Source organism: Gopherus evgoodei, chromosome 17, assembly GCF_007399415.2.
Source record: "Gopherus evgoodei ecotype Sinaloan lineage chromosome 17, rGopEvg1_v1.p, whole genome shotgun sequence".
Classification (NCBI taxonomy): Eukaryota; Metazoa; Chordata; order Testudines; family Testudinidae; genus Gopherus; species Gopherus evgoodei.
The window spans coordinates 8,072,755-8,088,502 of record NC_044338.1 but is presented as its reverse complement, the minus strand read 5'-3'; the positions used below and the strand labels follow the sequence as shown (position 1 = coordinate 8,088,502).

The 15,748-nt window shown below is 39.6% G+C and overlaps 1 protein-coding gene across 7 annotated transcripts in view; it reads left to right on the top strand.

The window, feature by feature from the left end:
- The window catches only part of SYNRG (synergin gamma), a 62,759-nt gene extending 47,323 nt beyond the window's left edge, over positions 1-15,436 (top strand). For 3 of the 7 annotated variants that reach the window (XM_030536368.1, XM_030536365.1, XM_030536362.1), the window contains 8 exons: positions 213-806; positions 1,201-1,364; positions 3,251-3,304; positions 4,104-4,200; positions 5,685-5,833; positions 9,606-9,716; positions 10,193-10,228; positions 11,560-15,436. In XM_030536368.1, the coding sequence (XP_030392228.1) occupies positions 213-806; positions 1,201-1,364; positions 3,251-3,304; positions 4,104-4,200; positions 5,685-5,833; positions 9,606-9,716; positions 10,193-10,228; positions 11,560-11,691 (1,337 nt within the window). In that variant the 3' untranslated portion in view covers positions 11,692-15,436. Of the gene's footprint in view, positions 1-212; positions 807-1,200; positions 1,365-3,250; positions 3,305-4,103; positions 4,201-5,684; positions 5,834-9,605; positions 9,717-10,192; positions 10,229-11,559 lie in introns of those variants that run through there. The other 4 variants (XM_030536369.1, XM_030536363.1, XM_030536364.1 and 1 more) reach the window with 3 other exon arrangements.
- Positions 15,437-15,748: the final 312 nt, after the last annotated feature.

Genomic DNA, 15,748 nt, shown 5'->3' with positions numbered 1-15,748 from the left:
CTCTGTATATAGCAATTTTTAAGATTATTTTTTGTGCAAGGTCTAGATTAAACCTCATATTTAGTTGTTACATCAGATGCAAGCCCAATACATCTATTCTAATGGATCTTGGAGATTTACAGCTAGTGGCTATCATTTATGTACAGTGTAGGGAGTTCTACTTGACCTTGGGAGAGTCTGTAATTTTGCGTTCTTGTTTCTCTCTGATATAGATGACTTAAAATGTGCTCCCTTTGGAAACTATAACAGTGGCTCTGCAGTAAGCAGCCTTGCAAGCTATGACTGGTCTGACACAGAAGACATTCATCAGAGCAGGAAGCTCTCTTCCTTTGTCCTTTCTTCAGGAAGTGGAGCCTCTTCAGCTACTTCAGTTCTTCAGAAGAAGGAGACTTTGTTTGGCAGTTCAGAAAACATTACCATGACAACAGTTTCCAAAGTGACAACCTTTTCTACTGAGGATGTTCTACAGGATGTTAAATTTGCAGCCTTCGCGAACTTTAAAGATCCTGGTCCCAGGTCCAGCTGTCAAAGTGATGATGAGATTGAAGGCTTCGGAGAGTTCTCAAGACCTTTGTCAGAAGCAAAGGAGTCAGCAACAGCTGACACGAGCCCAGAGCTTGACTTAGCTGCTGATGGTATCTTACCTGAAATGGCAAAAGAATGCATGGATGACTTCGGAGAATTCCAAAGCGAAAAGCTAAAAATCAGCAAATTTGACTTCCTGGTGGCAACTTCGCAAGGCAAGATGAAATCTAGTGAAGAAATGATCAAGAGTGAGCTTGCTACCTTTGACCTCTCTGTTCAAGGTGAGCATGTTCAGGGTGGTTCACCGCATATATGCTCCTATTGCGTATTGTGCTGCTTCCATCAATGGTTAAATGAGAGATTTCTCTTTGGAGCCAGAGCCCAAAGCCCACTGAAATCAGTGTGACTCTTTCCATTGACTTCAGAGGGATTTGGATCAAGCCCTTTTACAGTTAACTATTTTTTGTTTTATACATTGCAAGTATTGTAAGCATTGAATGGGCTTGAAGGTTGAACTGTAGTCTCATCACCTTGCCTGGGGAAGCTTGCACTGCTGTTTTATATGCTAAGTGAACAGAGAACTTCATTCTCCTGGGCTGTCAGTGCAGCACTACGCTAATTTTAAGGGCTCTTCTATTGCTGTAAATAATTAGCTTGTAATATAATTTCTTATAGGGTCTCACAAAAGGAGCTTCAGTCTGGGTGACAGAGAAATAAGCCGTACCTCTCCTTCACCAGCTTTGGAGCAACCGTTTAGAGATCGCTCCAATACTCTGAGTGAGAAGCCTGCTTTGCCTGTCATCAGAGACAAATATAAAGATCTAACTGGGGAGGTAGAGGTAAGGAATGGCCTGGAAAGCGAGTAAGGCATGGACCAATGCAATATTAAAAATATCCCAACTTCCAGCTGTTTGAGATTATAATTAGATTTACAGTTTGGGTCATGTTCCTGAAAGGGGTGCTCAGTTCCATGCAGGTTTGGGCCCTTGGACTGTAAGCTGTTTGAGAAGGAGATTTCTTGCTAGCTGTCTATAAAGCTCCATGCCACAGGTATGGTGCTTTAGGAATGATCAATAATACATTGTTGTTTAAAACATTAATGCCAGCTACCCAATTTCAGTAATAGGTATAGTCAAGGTGGTATATTAGTTACACTTCTATGGCACATCCCTGCACTTGATTAGATGCACATGTATAACAAACAAAGCTGTTCTAAACTGTGAGGAATTGGTAAGATGCATTTAAAGGATAATTAGCCAGATGAACTGTGGTCTATTACGATATTAGGGGTAGGGGATGCTTCATATAGTTGTTTACTATGTGAAGCCTATAAATGCATATGTTTTGAAAGGTGCTTTTATTCCTTTTGTTCCCCAACTTATTTGGACAGCTCCTCTTTCTCTGAGCAGAGTTTCAAGACAGCATAGAAATAATCTTCTGTAAAAAGAATGGCTTCACGAGGTCTGCCAGTAAATGCATATTTAGAGCATTACGGTTGGTCCATCTCCTTTTTGATGACTCACATCACGTCTGTGACACATTAAGCTTCACTAGGTTGATTTGGGAGGAAAATCAATTTATGTAACTTCTCATACAACACTGCTATTTAAGATTGAGTTTCCACAGTAATAAATATCTTTAATCCAAACATGCAATGTTCAGCTTCCTTATTTTTAGGTAGAAACATGATGTGTTTTACACACATCGCTTGAAATTATTTGAGTCACTGTGATCAAGTGGTCTAAAGGCTGTGCCTGGAAACCAGTAATTCCTAAAATGTAATCTCAGTGTTGGCCCTGGGTCCACTGGCTTTGGGAAATCACTTTGACTCTTAGTGAAGTGGGTATTCACCCACGAAAGCTCATGCTCCAATACATCTGTTAGTCTATAAGGTGCCACAGGACTCTTCGCTGCTTTTACAGATCCAGACTAACACGGCTACCCCTCTGATACTTGTCCGTGCTGTATTTACTTATTGCACTCACCTGTGTAAAGAATTGGTTGTAAAGTGCTTTGAAATTGTAAAGCCCTCTCTAAAATTTGGATTCCATTCTTCCACATCTCAGTAACAAATATGCAGCCCTGTGACCTATGCAGCTATGGTATCAAGTATCAGAGGGGTAGCCGTGTTAGTCTGGATCTGCAAAAAGGGACAAAGTCCTGTAGCACCTTATGGACTAACAGAAATGTTGGAGCATAAGCTTTTGTGGGTGAATACCCACTTCGTATTCACCCACGAAAGCTTATGCTCCAGTATTCACCCATGAAAGCTCATGCTCCAATACTTCTGTTAGTCCATAAGGTGCCACAGGACTCTTCGTTGCTTTTTGCAGCTATGATAGGCACTTGCAATTGGAGCTTTCACCAATTCTGATTTCGTCTTTCATTATTTTCAATTTGTCTTATAGCTCCTGTGGATCAAATGTTGCAGTTAAGATACAGAGAGAATATTTACTTTCTATTGGTTGTCCTGCTTGTGTGGAAAAATATGCAAAATATTTTTTCCCAAATCCATCCTTCATAACCTTATGTGAGAGTCTGCTATTTTGTGTGAACACCGGGCCAAAATGAGAAATTAATACAGGAAAATCACATTTATGGTTGGTCTGCAAATAGATGACATACAAGGAGAGAGAGGATCTTTTCTATACCCATTCAAATGAAGTATAATAAACTATAAAGATTTTAGGAACAGAATTCAGACTCTCCTTTTCTTTTCAAATAGGAAAGCGAGAGGTATGCATATGAGTGGCAGAGATGTTTGGAAAGTGCCCTACAAGTAAGTGTGTAACCTTTACCAAAATTACCTCCTCTTTTCAGAGCATAACACCTGATATACTATTTCAGACTCTGAGCATCTGGACAGGCTATGCATGGGCTTGCATGAATTGTGATTTAAAAATTAATGTGTCAATAGAAAACAAATAACTTACATAAACACATACTTAATCTAACCAGGTATGTCACCTTCTCAAATAAAGCTAGTATCTTGCTCTTTGTTACTTACAGTTAATTTAGCCATTGCCTACATTTTCAAGTGACTAGTTAATTCGGGTGCTTCAGTTTTTGGCAGCCCAGCTTGAAACATAGAATCATAGAAGACATCATATAGGGCCTGATTTTTAGAAGGCGGAGGCTCAGCACTTTCAGAAAAGCAGGCCCCTTTAAGATGTCTCAAGTTGGGCACCCAGGATCACTAGTCACTTTTGATAGCTTGAGCCCTTATGTTTGCAGCTACAGTAGTTCTCCTTGAAGTGTTTTGTTGGATTAAATGGATAGTAAATGTTCCCAAATATCATTTTTAAACAAAATTCCTGAACACTTGCTTACATTTCCATCAGCAAAAAGGACAATTAAATGAGGATGAGTTAAATTCTAAACATGGCCACTCTTCTACCCTAATCTGTGTATAGTTATGAGCAAGAACAAATTAAACCCATGTGATGGACTATACCAACTCTCCTGCTAATTGCATTAATCTCTCTTTAGTACTGCAGTTTCTCTTTTTTGAAATTTTGTTTGTAAAAGTTACTTTAAGGGAAATAAACTGGTGGTGTTATCAGCATCCTTTCTGCTAGGTCATTAAGAAGGCAAATGATACCCTAAATGGAATCAGTAGTTCATCTGTTTGCACTGAAGTAATCCAGTCAGCACAAGGCATGGAATATTTATTGGGTATGTTTCATTTTATTATGTCTCTTACATTAAGTGTTCCCCCATTTAAAATAAGAAGATGTTGTTAGTTGTTTCCAAGTTGTGTCTTTAGTTTAATGAATTTCCCAACTGGAATGATGAGTGACTCTTTAGCCAAAGGAATACAGTAACTCCTTGCTTAACATTATGGTTATGTTCCTGAAAAATGTGATTTTAAGCAAAATGATGTTAAGCGTTTTAAACGAACAATTTAATACTGCATACAGCAATGATGATTGTGAAGCTTGGTTGAGGTGGAGGAGTCAGAGGGTGTAAGAGGGTGGAATATCCCAGGGAATGCCTTACTGCTAAATTTCAGAGGGGTAGCCGCAGGGCTTTGGAGCTGTGCTCTGGCTCCACTCCAGCTCCAGGCTAAAACCTGCAGCTCCGCTCCAAAGCCCTGGGTAGCCGTGTTAGTCTGTTTTAACCAAAACAATGAGGAATCTTGTGGCACCTTAAAAACTAACAAATTTATAAGAGTATAAGCTTTTGTGAGCTAAAACCCACTTTAGATGTATGGAGAAGTGAGTCATAGCCTACGCAAGCTTATGCTCTTAAAAATTTGTTAGTCTTTAAGGTGTCACGGGATTCCTCATTTTTACTGGTGAATGGTGAACTAGCACTCGGTTGAGCTGTCATGGGTTAACACATTGTTAATGTAGCCTCACACTCTACAGGGCAGTACAAATGGAAGGAGGGGAGACAGCATGGCAGACAGACAGAGGCACGCACCCTGTGTGTGTGAGAGAGAGAGATGGGCATTTCCCCTTTAAGTACACTGGCACCACTCTGAGTACATTGCCTTTTTAAGTAGATCAGCAAGTTGAGACAGCCCCTGCTGCCAGCAAGCTCCCTCTGTCCTGAGCCCTGTCGTGTTCCCCTCCCCCCCACGGCTCTATGGAAATGGGGTAAGCAGGGGGCAGGAGCGAGGGGGACACCTTGACATTAGCCCCTCTCTTCTCTCTCCCCTTCCCCCTGCCCCCCCCCCCCCCCCGCACAGCAGGAAGGAGGCTCCAGGGAGCAGCACGTGGCAGTGGGGAGAGGGACAGCTGAACTGCCGGCAATTGATAGCGTACTGGGCGGCTGTTATACAGGGAACTTAGGGGAGTAAGGGGCTGATGTGGGGGGCTGCCGGTCCACCCTGGTTCCAAGCCCCCACCAGCTTGCTTCAACGGGCTGCTCTTTCTGCAAGCCGTGGACAAAGCAGGCAGCTGCCAAACAGCGTTATAAGGGACCGTTGTGCAACTTTAAACGAGGATGTTCTCTAATTGATCAGCAGCATAATAACAAAACAGCGTTAACCAGGACAACTTTAAGTGAAACAGATTAAAGTGGTCACAGATGTTTCTCAAAATGTGTGCAATGTCTATTAGGTGCTCTTTCTGAGTCTCAGTTTTGGGAATCTCTAGTGTGCTCTGCTTGGGAATTAGCAACTTGCCTGTAATTCACCACTCTAATTTTGACAGGGGTTGTTGAGGTCTATAGAGTAACAAAACGAGTTGAACTGGGTATCAAGGCCACCGCAGTGTGTAGTGAGAAACTCCAACAGCTGCTAAAGGACATCGATAAAGTATGGAACAACCTAATAAGCTTCATGTCACTTGCAGCTTTAACGGTAAGGCCATAATTAAGCTGCCTCTTTGTTACAGGACCCCTCACGTTTAAGTACATGGATGGAGCGTTATGTATGGTTATGTATTATTGACACCTTGAGGAGTCACTTAAACTCCCTGTTCCTTGTTTTCTCCATTTGTAAAATGAGGGTAACCAGCAACTTTGTGAATCGGTTTGAGCTCTTCAGGTGAAAAATACTGTGTGCGCACAAGGTGTTGGGATTGCTTCATTTCCTAATGATTTTGACAATATATCCTCTCATAAACATGAATCTAGAAAGGAAAAATAAGTGCCGTCATGACTCTCCAGGAGTGAGCTTCCCTAGTTCTAGTGCTCTGCATTGCTCTGCAGGAGACTGACTAGATCTTCCAAGTAAGGACTGTGTATCTTGCTCTGGTTTTGGAAAGTGCTGCAGACTAATTAATAGTGCTTGTTTTGAGCTCTTTCCCTGCTCTGGCTGGAACTGCCATAGCCAGATGCAACTCCTGAGCTCTGGGATGGAAGAGGAAGTGCTTCTCTTCTCTCACAGCTTCCTGGGTAGCCAGTTGGGGCGCTGTTGATACCATATGAAGAATAGTTCTATGTAGCTTTTAGATGGCTGGTGATTGAGAAGAAGGGGCATCCACGCTTGCAGGGAATTTAGAGGTAATGGTGTGAAGAAAGAGCTATGTGGGCCTCAGGGTGAAGGAGAATCCTTTTGTAATGGGGGGGCAGGGAGAGAAAGGAAAATTTAAAAATAGAAGGCAAGAAAATTCAAACTTTTCATAAGCTTTTGCCATTTTTAACCATCATGTTTGATTGCAATTAAATAATGTTGGTGTAGAATAGAAAGATGGGTACAGGTATATAATGGATTTTTTTTGGCAGGCACTTAACCACAATAACAGCTCAGCACATTTTGGGGGAATCATTAATTTGGGGGACATTGACATGATCCACTGGAATGGTTGTGCATAGTGAAGGAGCCTTTAATCCTTAGATTAAGACCTGTGCATCATGTCCAGCATTAATAAATGCATCATTTCCACAATACTTTCTCGTATCACTGAATACTTAATTCACAGATCTCTGCATGCAGGGTAATCATGCATATTAAAAATCCTACTGTCGCTTTTATCGAGAAGTAGTTGCAAGGTGAGATCTGGTATGCTGGCTTTTCACTTGAAATAAACTTTATACAGTCCCTCTCCCACCTCATGAGTACCACATATTGGTGGCAAAAAGATCTTAATAAAACCTTGTCAGATTCTGGCTGGCTTTATCTAATGCAACAATTGAGAACATCAAAATATCGTTGCTCAGTTTTAGGACAGGCTGAGATATCGGTGGACACCTAGATATTACTGTGATGAGCATCCTTCTCTCAAGGTAGAGAGCTGTCGTCAAAAATGCTGTTTCAAATGTAAAAGATTTCTTAACGTTCATGCAGGATTCTTTCATATTTAAATTGGGTGTATTAAGTATTTATATATTAGTAAGTACTTCAGAGTATTAGTAATTAGTGGCTAGATTGTGATTCCCTTCTCTCGCACTGTAGAGCCTAATTCCACTAGTAGTCCTATTGACATCAGCGGGACTACTCACAGAGTAAGCTACTCTTCACTGTGAGTGAGAATGTCACAGTCTGGCCTTAGTACAGTACACAACTAGTAATTGTTTGGTAGGTGAGTCTTTTCCCCCAGTTAAAGGCAACAGAGATGTATAGAACTGTGTCACTGCCTTGTTATCTGCTCATGATATAAAAAGAAAGCATCACTCCTAAACTGTTGAGAATCTTTGGCTGGTGTGGTGCATCCCGGTGCACATGATCCCGTCAGCAGCTTTCACGTTGTTTCTGTACTCGGTTTTGCCACAGGTTTGCCCTCATGTAGCAAAATTCTATGATTGGTGAGCAGAGCACATGTGGGGATAACTCTTGCCTCTGGTGGGCAAGGAAAAATGTGTTTACTAGGTTTGCGAAATGGTTTCACTTAGGGAGGATCTTACTGCTAAGAGAGGCAGTTTACATAAGAAAAGTCTACCACTGAAGCCAGGACCTGAAGAAAATCTGGTCAATGAGGCTTAGGCAATTGTGTGGTTTATCTACTGGAGTTAAGGGAGAGCTAGAATAAATTATTCACATTTTTTCTCTCTCCTTTCTTCCATTCTTCCCTCCCTGACCCACCAACCTTACTCCCTAGTGACAATTGTGAAATTTCATCCTGAGTTACAATCAAGGGGGTTTTTGTTTTAAGCATCTAACTTCAGTATACAGTTCCCAACCCATATATTGGTCCTGAACCAGTTATTTACTAGCATAGCCAAATACAGTTAATTCCCCAAAACACAGGTTTCTTGCTATTTGATAAGGACTAGTTTCAAATATGCTAGTAGGGTTTTTGACGTGGGAGGATCAGAGTATTGCAGCACATCTCCACAACGTCTCCACTCATATTTTTTAAGTTTTAAACCAATAGCAAATGATTGTCTTTGGTTTTGTTTTAAAAAGCAGATAATGGATCTGCTTAGTACCTAATGTATGGCACATACCTTCCTGTAAAATCACAATCGTGGATTCCAAATGGAGCAGAAGTGCCAATTAAGTACGTGTGAGTCCCCTAGCTCACAGGCATGTGCTTGAAAAGGTTAATTTTATCATTTAAAGGATTAATTTTGTTACAAAGTAATTTTATGCACAGCCTTATGGTTTTTCATTGCAGATTACTATATGACCTTCTCATTTGCTTCACTCATGCATTTGATAAACAAATATTAGAGTGCCTTTTTTCATTTGCTTGATCTACTCAAAGATTAAAGGCTTTTTTCAGGTTTCCAATTATTTCTTAAATTGTTCAGCTATGGGATCGTGATGGGAATACCTAGACTATGGATTACAAGTATGCATCTGTTTTATGATCACCCAGAATTTTTAAAAGCCTCTTGCATTTTTATCTCTATGCATTGCTTTTGATTAAACATTACACATTACAATGATCCTTCAAGCGAGCTTTGTGTTTATACACCACCCAAATGCAAAATTGCACTGACCATTTCTCTTGCCACCTAAATGTAAAACTGTGCACCAGGAAAGCTATAATACATACTGAGATCTCTTTTCTGCTTAAACACACAGTTGTCCTCACACTCCTTTCCATAACACAAACTAATATACAAAATAAAACAGTTAGCTCTCTTAATTGTTGCCTGGTTTGCCCAGCCATTAATATTCAGCTGTGCACTGATACGCCCCCATTCCAGATACAGGAAAATCCTTGATTATTCACTGCCCTGCTATGGGTAAGACATTAGTGCAAAATTGTGAATGATTAACATTGATATGATTAACCCTAGTTGCCGATCTAGAAACTGCACTAGCCTCAATATCTTTATAACTGAAAATAATGTGCCTACTTGTGTATATCTCAGCCCTCTCCTTGGTATGCAAGAATTGTATAGCAGCAGCCACTTGTGCTCTGGTTTCAGAAGCGTGGTCCCTTTTGAAGTGGAAACATAGAACTCAAATATTCTCTCCGCTGTTATCTAATCCTTTTTCAAGTGCTTGAATGTGGTAAATTAATGTCCATGGAGATTACATAGTAAGTTTGAAAATATGCTAATGGCTTTGATTAAAGTAAGTGTCAATTTATGGGCACGTGTAGTATGTTATCTTTGCCCTGTGACTTTGGCTTCATGCCCCTCCACAGCAGCCGCACCAGTAATTTGTTGTCATGTGTGTGAATTTTTTTTTCCAATTCCTGAAATTGCCTAACCCAACTGTCTCGTTATTTCTGTAGCCAGATGAAAACTCATTGGATTTCTCTTCTTGTATGCTGCGTCCGGGGATTAAAAATGCCCAAGACCTCGCCTGTGGGGTGTGCCTCTTGAATGTGGATTCTAGAAGTAAAGTAAGTGCCAAACCCATCTTGCATTTACTACTTTAACTCTCCATCAATGCCTAGTCTATGCTAACAAACATCCTGGCTGTAATTTACCACCGATGGTAGAAATGGTGGAATCTGTACTGTAGGCAGGGCTCAAACGTTGTTACTACCACATCATCTGGAAGATTAACCCCACCACCACCACCAATGCTCAACAGGCATGGGAGAGATGTAACTGGTGGCAGTTGTGTGTGAAGGCTGAGGCGTTAAATCCATTTATAAAGGGCAGCATGGGGAACAGACTTGGAAGCTGAGATGTAAAAAAAAGCTTGTCATGAATTTTCCTTTATAAAATGTACCTGTGCCTGTGAAGCCAGGAGGGGGTCATTGCCTTCAATGTGGGGAGGAGGGACCCCAGAATAGAGAGAGAGCGATTAATAGCCGACCAATTCATATACATGGGGAGTTTTGTTGATCTTTTGGTTTCAACATTATTTCAGAAAGAAGAGAAACCTGTGGAAGAGCATCCTAGAAAAGTACGAATGAGTAAAACGATACTCTTTTTATAGATTCATCCTCTTAATTATGAGCATGGAAGGCAAGACTTGTGACCAGCCTTCCGCTGTCATTCTCAATTGTACCGATCATGAATCCTTTTCTTATAGTCATTTCTGTGACTGTAATGTCCAATTTGATCAACTAACACATGCTTGAATCCTCCCCCTTGTCTTGTCTGCATGCCAGTATATTGTGAATAACTTCCTGTTTTTTGTACTACTTTTGTGGTGTGGTAGATAATTCACTGTGGTGAGTTTCTGAACAGCTACAGCTTCCTGGTTTCTTGTTGTGGAAGGAGAACGGTAGCTTTCGTGTGAGATAATCTTTGACCTTTTGTTGTCCTACAAAGTGATGCTCCAGCTATTGCTTTGGAATAACACAAAGGCTATCATGGGTTTAGAAATCCAGAGTGAAAATGTTGTTTTTGGTCAAACAAATATATTTTCAGCAGTATTCCAGAAGGTAACTCTGAGCTCTTCAAGAAAGCCTTGCAATAGGGATGTAAAATGAAAAGCTGCTAGCCGTTCTGTTGTTGAATGGGAAAGAAATTTAATCTTTTCCCCAAAAGAGCTTATGTAAAATAAGCCCTATAACTGCTTTTTTTGTTAGTGCTTAGATGTCTGAGTAAACAACATCTCCTACTAGCAATAACTACATCAAACCCCATCAGATATTCTTCATCTGGTTTATAGATTTTTCACTCTTTATTCAAAAAGTTTTTCTTATAAAGTAGTTGCTCCTAACAGAAGACACTGGACCAAAGTGTACCTGGACCTGCAGTAAGCAGGTGCAACTTTGGGATCAGAGGAGTTGCAACCCCTTAAATCACGGAGTAGTTTGACCCAGTGAATGAAATAATTTGAAATGCTTAGTTATGGGCTGGCTGAACAAGTTATCTCTGAGGTACAGTACAGTGTACTATTTCCTACCTTTAGAAGATAATTAGTGAAAGATGCATGCAGCAAGTTGGATTAGCTCCCAGGTCTGAGGCCAAATGTAACACTAATCAAACCATTCAGTACGTGTCCACTACTAAAACCTAGTGTAGTAACTGAAGGTTACAGCTTTAGACATTGCAGTTGGGGGTGTGGTCTGCTTTCAGAAATTCTTGCAGACTAAAATGAAATTTTGCTTGCCATTTGGTCCATTTCCGCAGTTGAGGATGGTGTCTATAGAGTGACGGGGCGAGGTCTGATGGTATTGTGCCGCCTTAGTGTAAACACATCCGCAGATATCTGATCTCCTCTTTAGCTCTTTCATCACTGACCAGATGGGACTGTCACACTTGTTTCAATTTTTGTTGTTCTAGGCTTTTAATTCAGAAACAGATCATTTCAAACTGGCTTATGGAGGGCACCAGTACCATGCAAGCTGTGCAAACTTCTGGATCAACTGTGTGGAGCCGAAACCTCCAGGCCTCATTTTGCCAGACCTGCTTTGAAAGGACTTATGCTGAAGGAGGGATCACGTCAGTCAATGACAAGACATGGTCTTGATGGTGGTGATGTAGGGGAATAAACACTGAAGGCTTTTTTGGGCAGTGGTTAGAGTAGTGAAATGTTCATTTCTGCATTTCTTCTGTACTGCAATGGGTCAAAACCACTCTCTCATACGAGTTCCCATGAAGAATTTCACTGGAAGGTTCAAGCCATCATTGAGGTTTTCAGAAATAATCAGAGAATTTTGCTCTGTGGCATTTCAATCTCTCTCTCAAGCTGAAACTGGTGAGCACTTTTTGAGATGTAGCAACTCACTGTGGTAATCAAGGTAAATTGACGCATGAGTGGAATAGGTCTTACCGTTTCAAGAAAGAGATGAAATACTAGGCTGTGTGCATTTAAACTGGAACGGCCTCTTAACCAAATGCGTGAAATGTGTATTTGCTAACTGTTCTTTCCTCTAATTTTAATTTATGAAACCAGAGTGGTGTGTTTTCTTCGATATTTGCTCCTACAGTATTACAATGCACAAGAAGTGACAGTAATGTTCAAGGAGAAATAAGTTATTGACCTAGAAGGAATTGGATTGTTAGGTTGCAATGAGCCATTGTTTATTTATAGAATTATTGTTCTGTATTACAGAATACATTTTATTCATACATTTAGTGGCTTAGTATTGGGAGAAGAAACTGGGATAAAAATCATTGTATCTAAATTTTTCGTACCATATCTTTAGGCTTCAGTACAGGCAGCTGGATTTTAAAACTTGCAGTCTCTTCTACTTTGATGTAAATACTAGACCAACCCTTTTCCCCTTTATTGGACTTGTCCCACAACTGCAGATTTAAGGGGATATATTTTCAAAATGATGTATTATGCATTTAGCCCTCTGCGCTTTATTTTGTAATTATATAACTAAGTTACTGTACATCATGTTGAAAATCATACCCTACTAATATCAAATGCTCACTCCTGTATATTTCACTACACATTTATAGTGTATAAAAATGCTTTTCTTGATGGGACTCCTATGCATATCTCATGCAATTTAATGTTGTCCATCAAGGCTTGCTTTTTCCCAGACTGCCAGAACTGATGGCACTGGTTGCCTTTGAGTTCATAGTTCAGACAGATATTAGCTTTTTCATGCTGGAATTCGAGATTTCCCAGCAGACTGCACAAATGCGAAATACATGGGCGCTTTTGGCCAGGGCTGCTGTCTGGATAGTAAGTGATTAATGTATCAGGCTATGACATGATGTTACTCACAAATCTAGATGTAGAAGATTCTTTCTTTAGATACAACATCCAGGTGACAGTGCAGAATACAAAAGTAAAATAAGTTTACTGTGAAGACAACTTCCCAGTTCAGAAAGAACATAACAGTGCTTGAACTTCTGAATTACTCATTGCTTTACAGAATTTTTAATCCAATGGAAATGTGCTTTTGTTTCAAAAGGGCCTTACCACTATATGGCCTCTTAGTTTTGACTCTGAGGTAAGCAAGAGTTGCGTTTGTTTCCTCGGTATAACTGATGATTTCATCGTTCATTGATTTATTGTAGTTTCTCAAGAAGACCTTGAGAGAAGCTTCCTTCTTTCCAAGATGTCAACAGCTGTCAAAGCAAGCCTTGTCTCTGTTCTAAGTAAATAGCTAATATTGACCTGTGGTTTTGATTTCCTGTGAACAAAATTGCATAGGGGATAAAAATAATGGTTTGTATAAAAGATTAGTTCTATTAACAGATTAATATACGCCAAATGAAAGAGATCTCGGCTAATAAGAATGCTCGGTGAATGACCCTTATTTACGTGAATTAAATTTAAAATAGATCTTCCTAGTCTCAGAAACCTGCTTACTGATCTAATAAGTAACATACTGCGCCTCCTGGAATCAGACCCAAGCTAATCAAGTGGCAGCTTTTCAATAACAAAGTGTATCGAAGCAAGCTGATTTCTGTTTGGCTGGCCACTATTTTACTTACCAGTTGTGTTGTATAAGTGCAATAGACCTCAGAACAGCTCATTGTGACAAGATAATTTTCTCCCTCGTCAAATGCTGTACAGGGACAAGGGAAGCTTTTTATTAGCATGGGCTTCCTCCGCGGCTCTTCTTCTGTTTTCAGTTTTAAGAGCATGGCCCAAGCTAAAGTAGCTACAGTGTGGAAACTCTACAGCAAACTTGTATTTCAAATACAGTACTGGTCATTGCACTGTGGCAAAAGTCGATTCTAATTATGTTCTTTTTTTAATGTACCCGCTTGTTAAGCAAATATGTTATCTCTGTTAGAAGTATCCAGCATGTCTTTGGCACATAAATAGGGGGAAAGGGCATATATGAGTATAAATACAGTTGAGCTTATTGGAGTATGGCACTACTAGTCCCCTGCTCTGTACAGAATGGGAAAGCAGCAGCAGTGTTACAGTGATCATGTCAAGCAAAAGGGCATTTTTCTAAACACCTTCAAAGGGTTCTCATGACGTGAATGTTTTTACATTTAGATACCACAAGAAGGATCATTCCACTTACGTATCCTAGTCATTAAAATGACTCAGAATTGCATTCAGCTTCTGAGCTATTGTACTGTTAGCCAAGGGCCCAGTGTCCTTGGAAACTGTATCCAAGGTTACAATATTTTCTACACTGGATTGTGTCGGACCACTTTACCTTGCTTTAATTGAGCATAGGTTAACACACACACTGAGACTTTTTGTCTCGGCCTATGGTGTTTTAGAACTGTAAATGAATTTCTTTTTGGATGTCGTCTGTTTCATTATCAAAATTTGTGAACATGAATATTTTTAATGTACATATTCTCTGGATTTGCCTTGAGATTGCCTAAGGAAAATTATTTTTATTTGTTTTTTTTGTGTGTATCTTGATTTTTAACAGGTTATTTTCTTGGTTAATTTAATTTTTTTTCCTATATTGTACTCCATAGGTTCCTAATGGTGCAGTTTGTCTAAACTTCTCAGTTGAAATATACTAAAGTAATCTTTCCTTCCAGTACTTACAGGCATTAGGGACAAATCAAACTATATCAAGATCTCTCTTGATAAATTGGTTGTCATGTGACTTTTTAAATACCCCAGCAATCTTTCCGACCTCTCTGTTATAAAGTTTTTTTAATTTGTTACATGTGAATTATTACATTCTGCACTTGAACATTCCTGTGAATTTTCAGCCCCAGCTGCAGTTTGTTTTTACTTAAGTTTATTTTGAACTAAATTGAGTAGCACTTTCTTGGAAAACCATGTCAAATGTGAAATTACGATGAAGTACAGCCTAAGAAAAGGAAACTTGTGAAAACCCAAGAAATATACTCTTTCCTACTTAGTTACATGTTAAATTAATAAGACCTGGAACAAAGAGGATGCCTTTTCAATTAAAGCTGCTATTGTACAACTACTTTTTTCTTAAATATCTTTTGCTCTCTGGGCCTTTATTTAATTCTGATTCTCAATGTTAAAATGTAAATGAAATAGTTGTGTTTCTTCCTGCATTTGGGTGAATATACATTTCCCTTGTGTAGATGGCTTTGTGATTAGTGTAGCAGTGGATCCTCTTGTTTTAATTTGTGATGTGCTGGAGTAGTTGCTGGTATTTTAAACCTGGTAAGAATAGTTTTTATTATTTTACCTTTTAATATATTATTTACTTCACATATTCTTGCAACAGTTTATAAATACTTTGTTGAATCTCAATGAAATGTTGATCTCAATAAAGACCTCTTTATTTATGACAAATCTGTATGGTGACTTGTTGCAGGATGCAGCCAGCAGAGTGTTGCGGTGTGTTACTGATTCACATTGACATCTCGCCTTTCATACTCTGAGAATCTGTTTAGGTGGGTTCTGATGGGAGTTTTCCACTCAAACGTAGTGATGAGATGGCATCCTTCCTGCTATCATGGGGGATTTGAGAAGCTTTCCCCCAGCAAAACATACTTGGGAACTTCACTGATCTTTATTTTAAGTGTTGTGCAGATACTACGTTTTGCACCAAGTTGTCTGTAGCTCTTGTTTAAATACAGGTGAAACAAACACTTTGATAGCTGA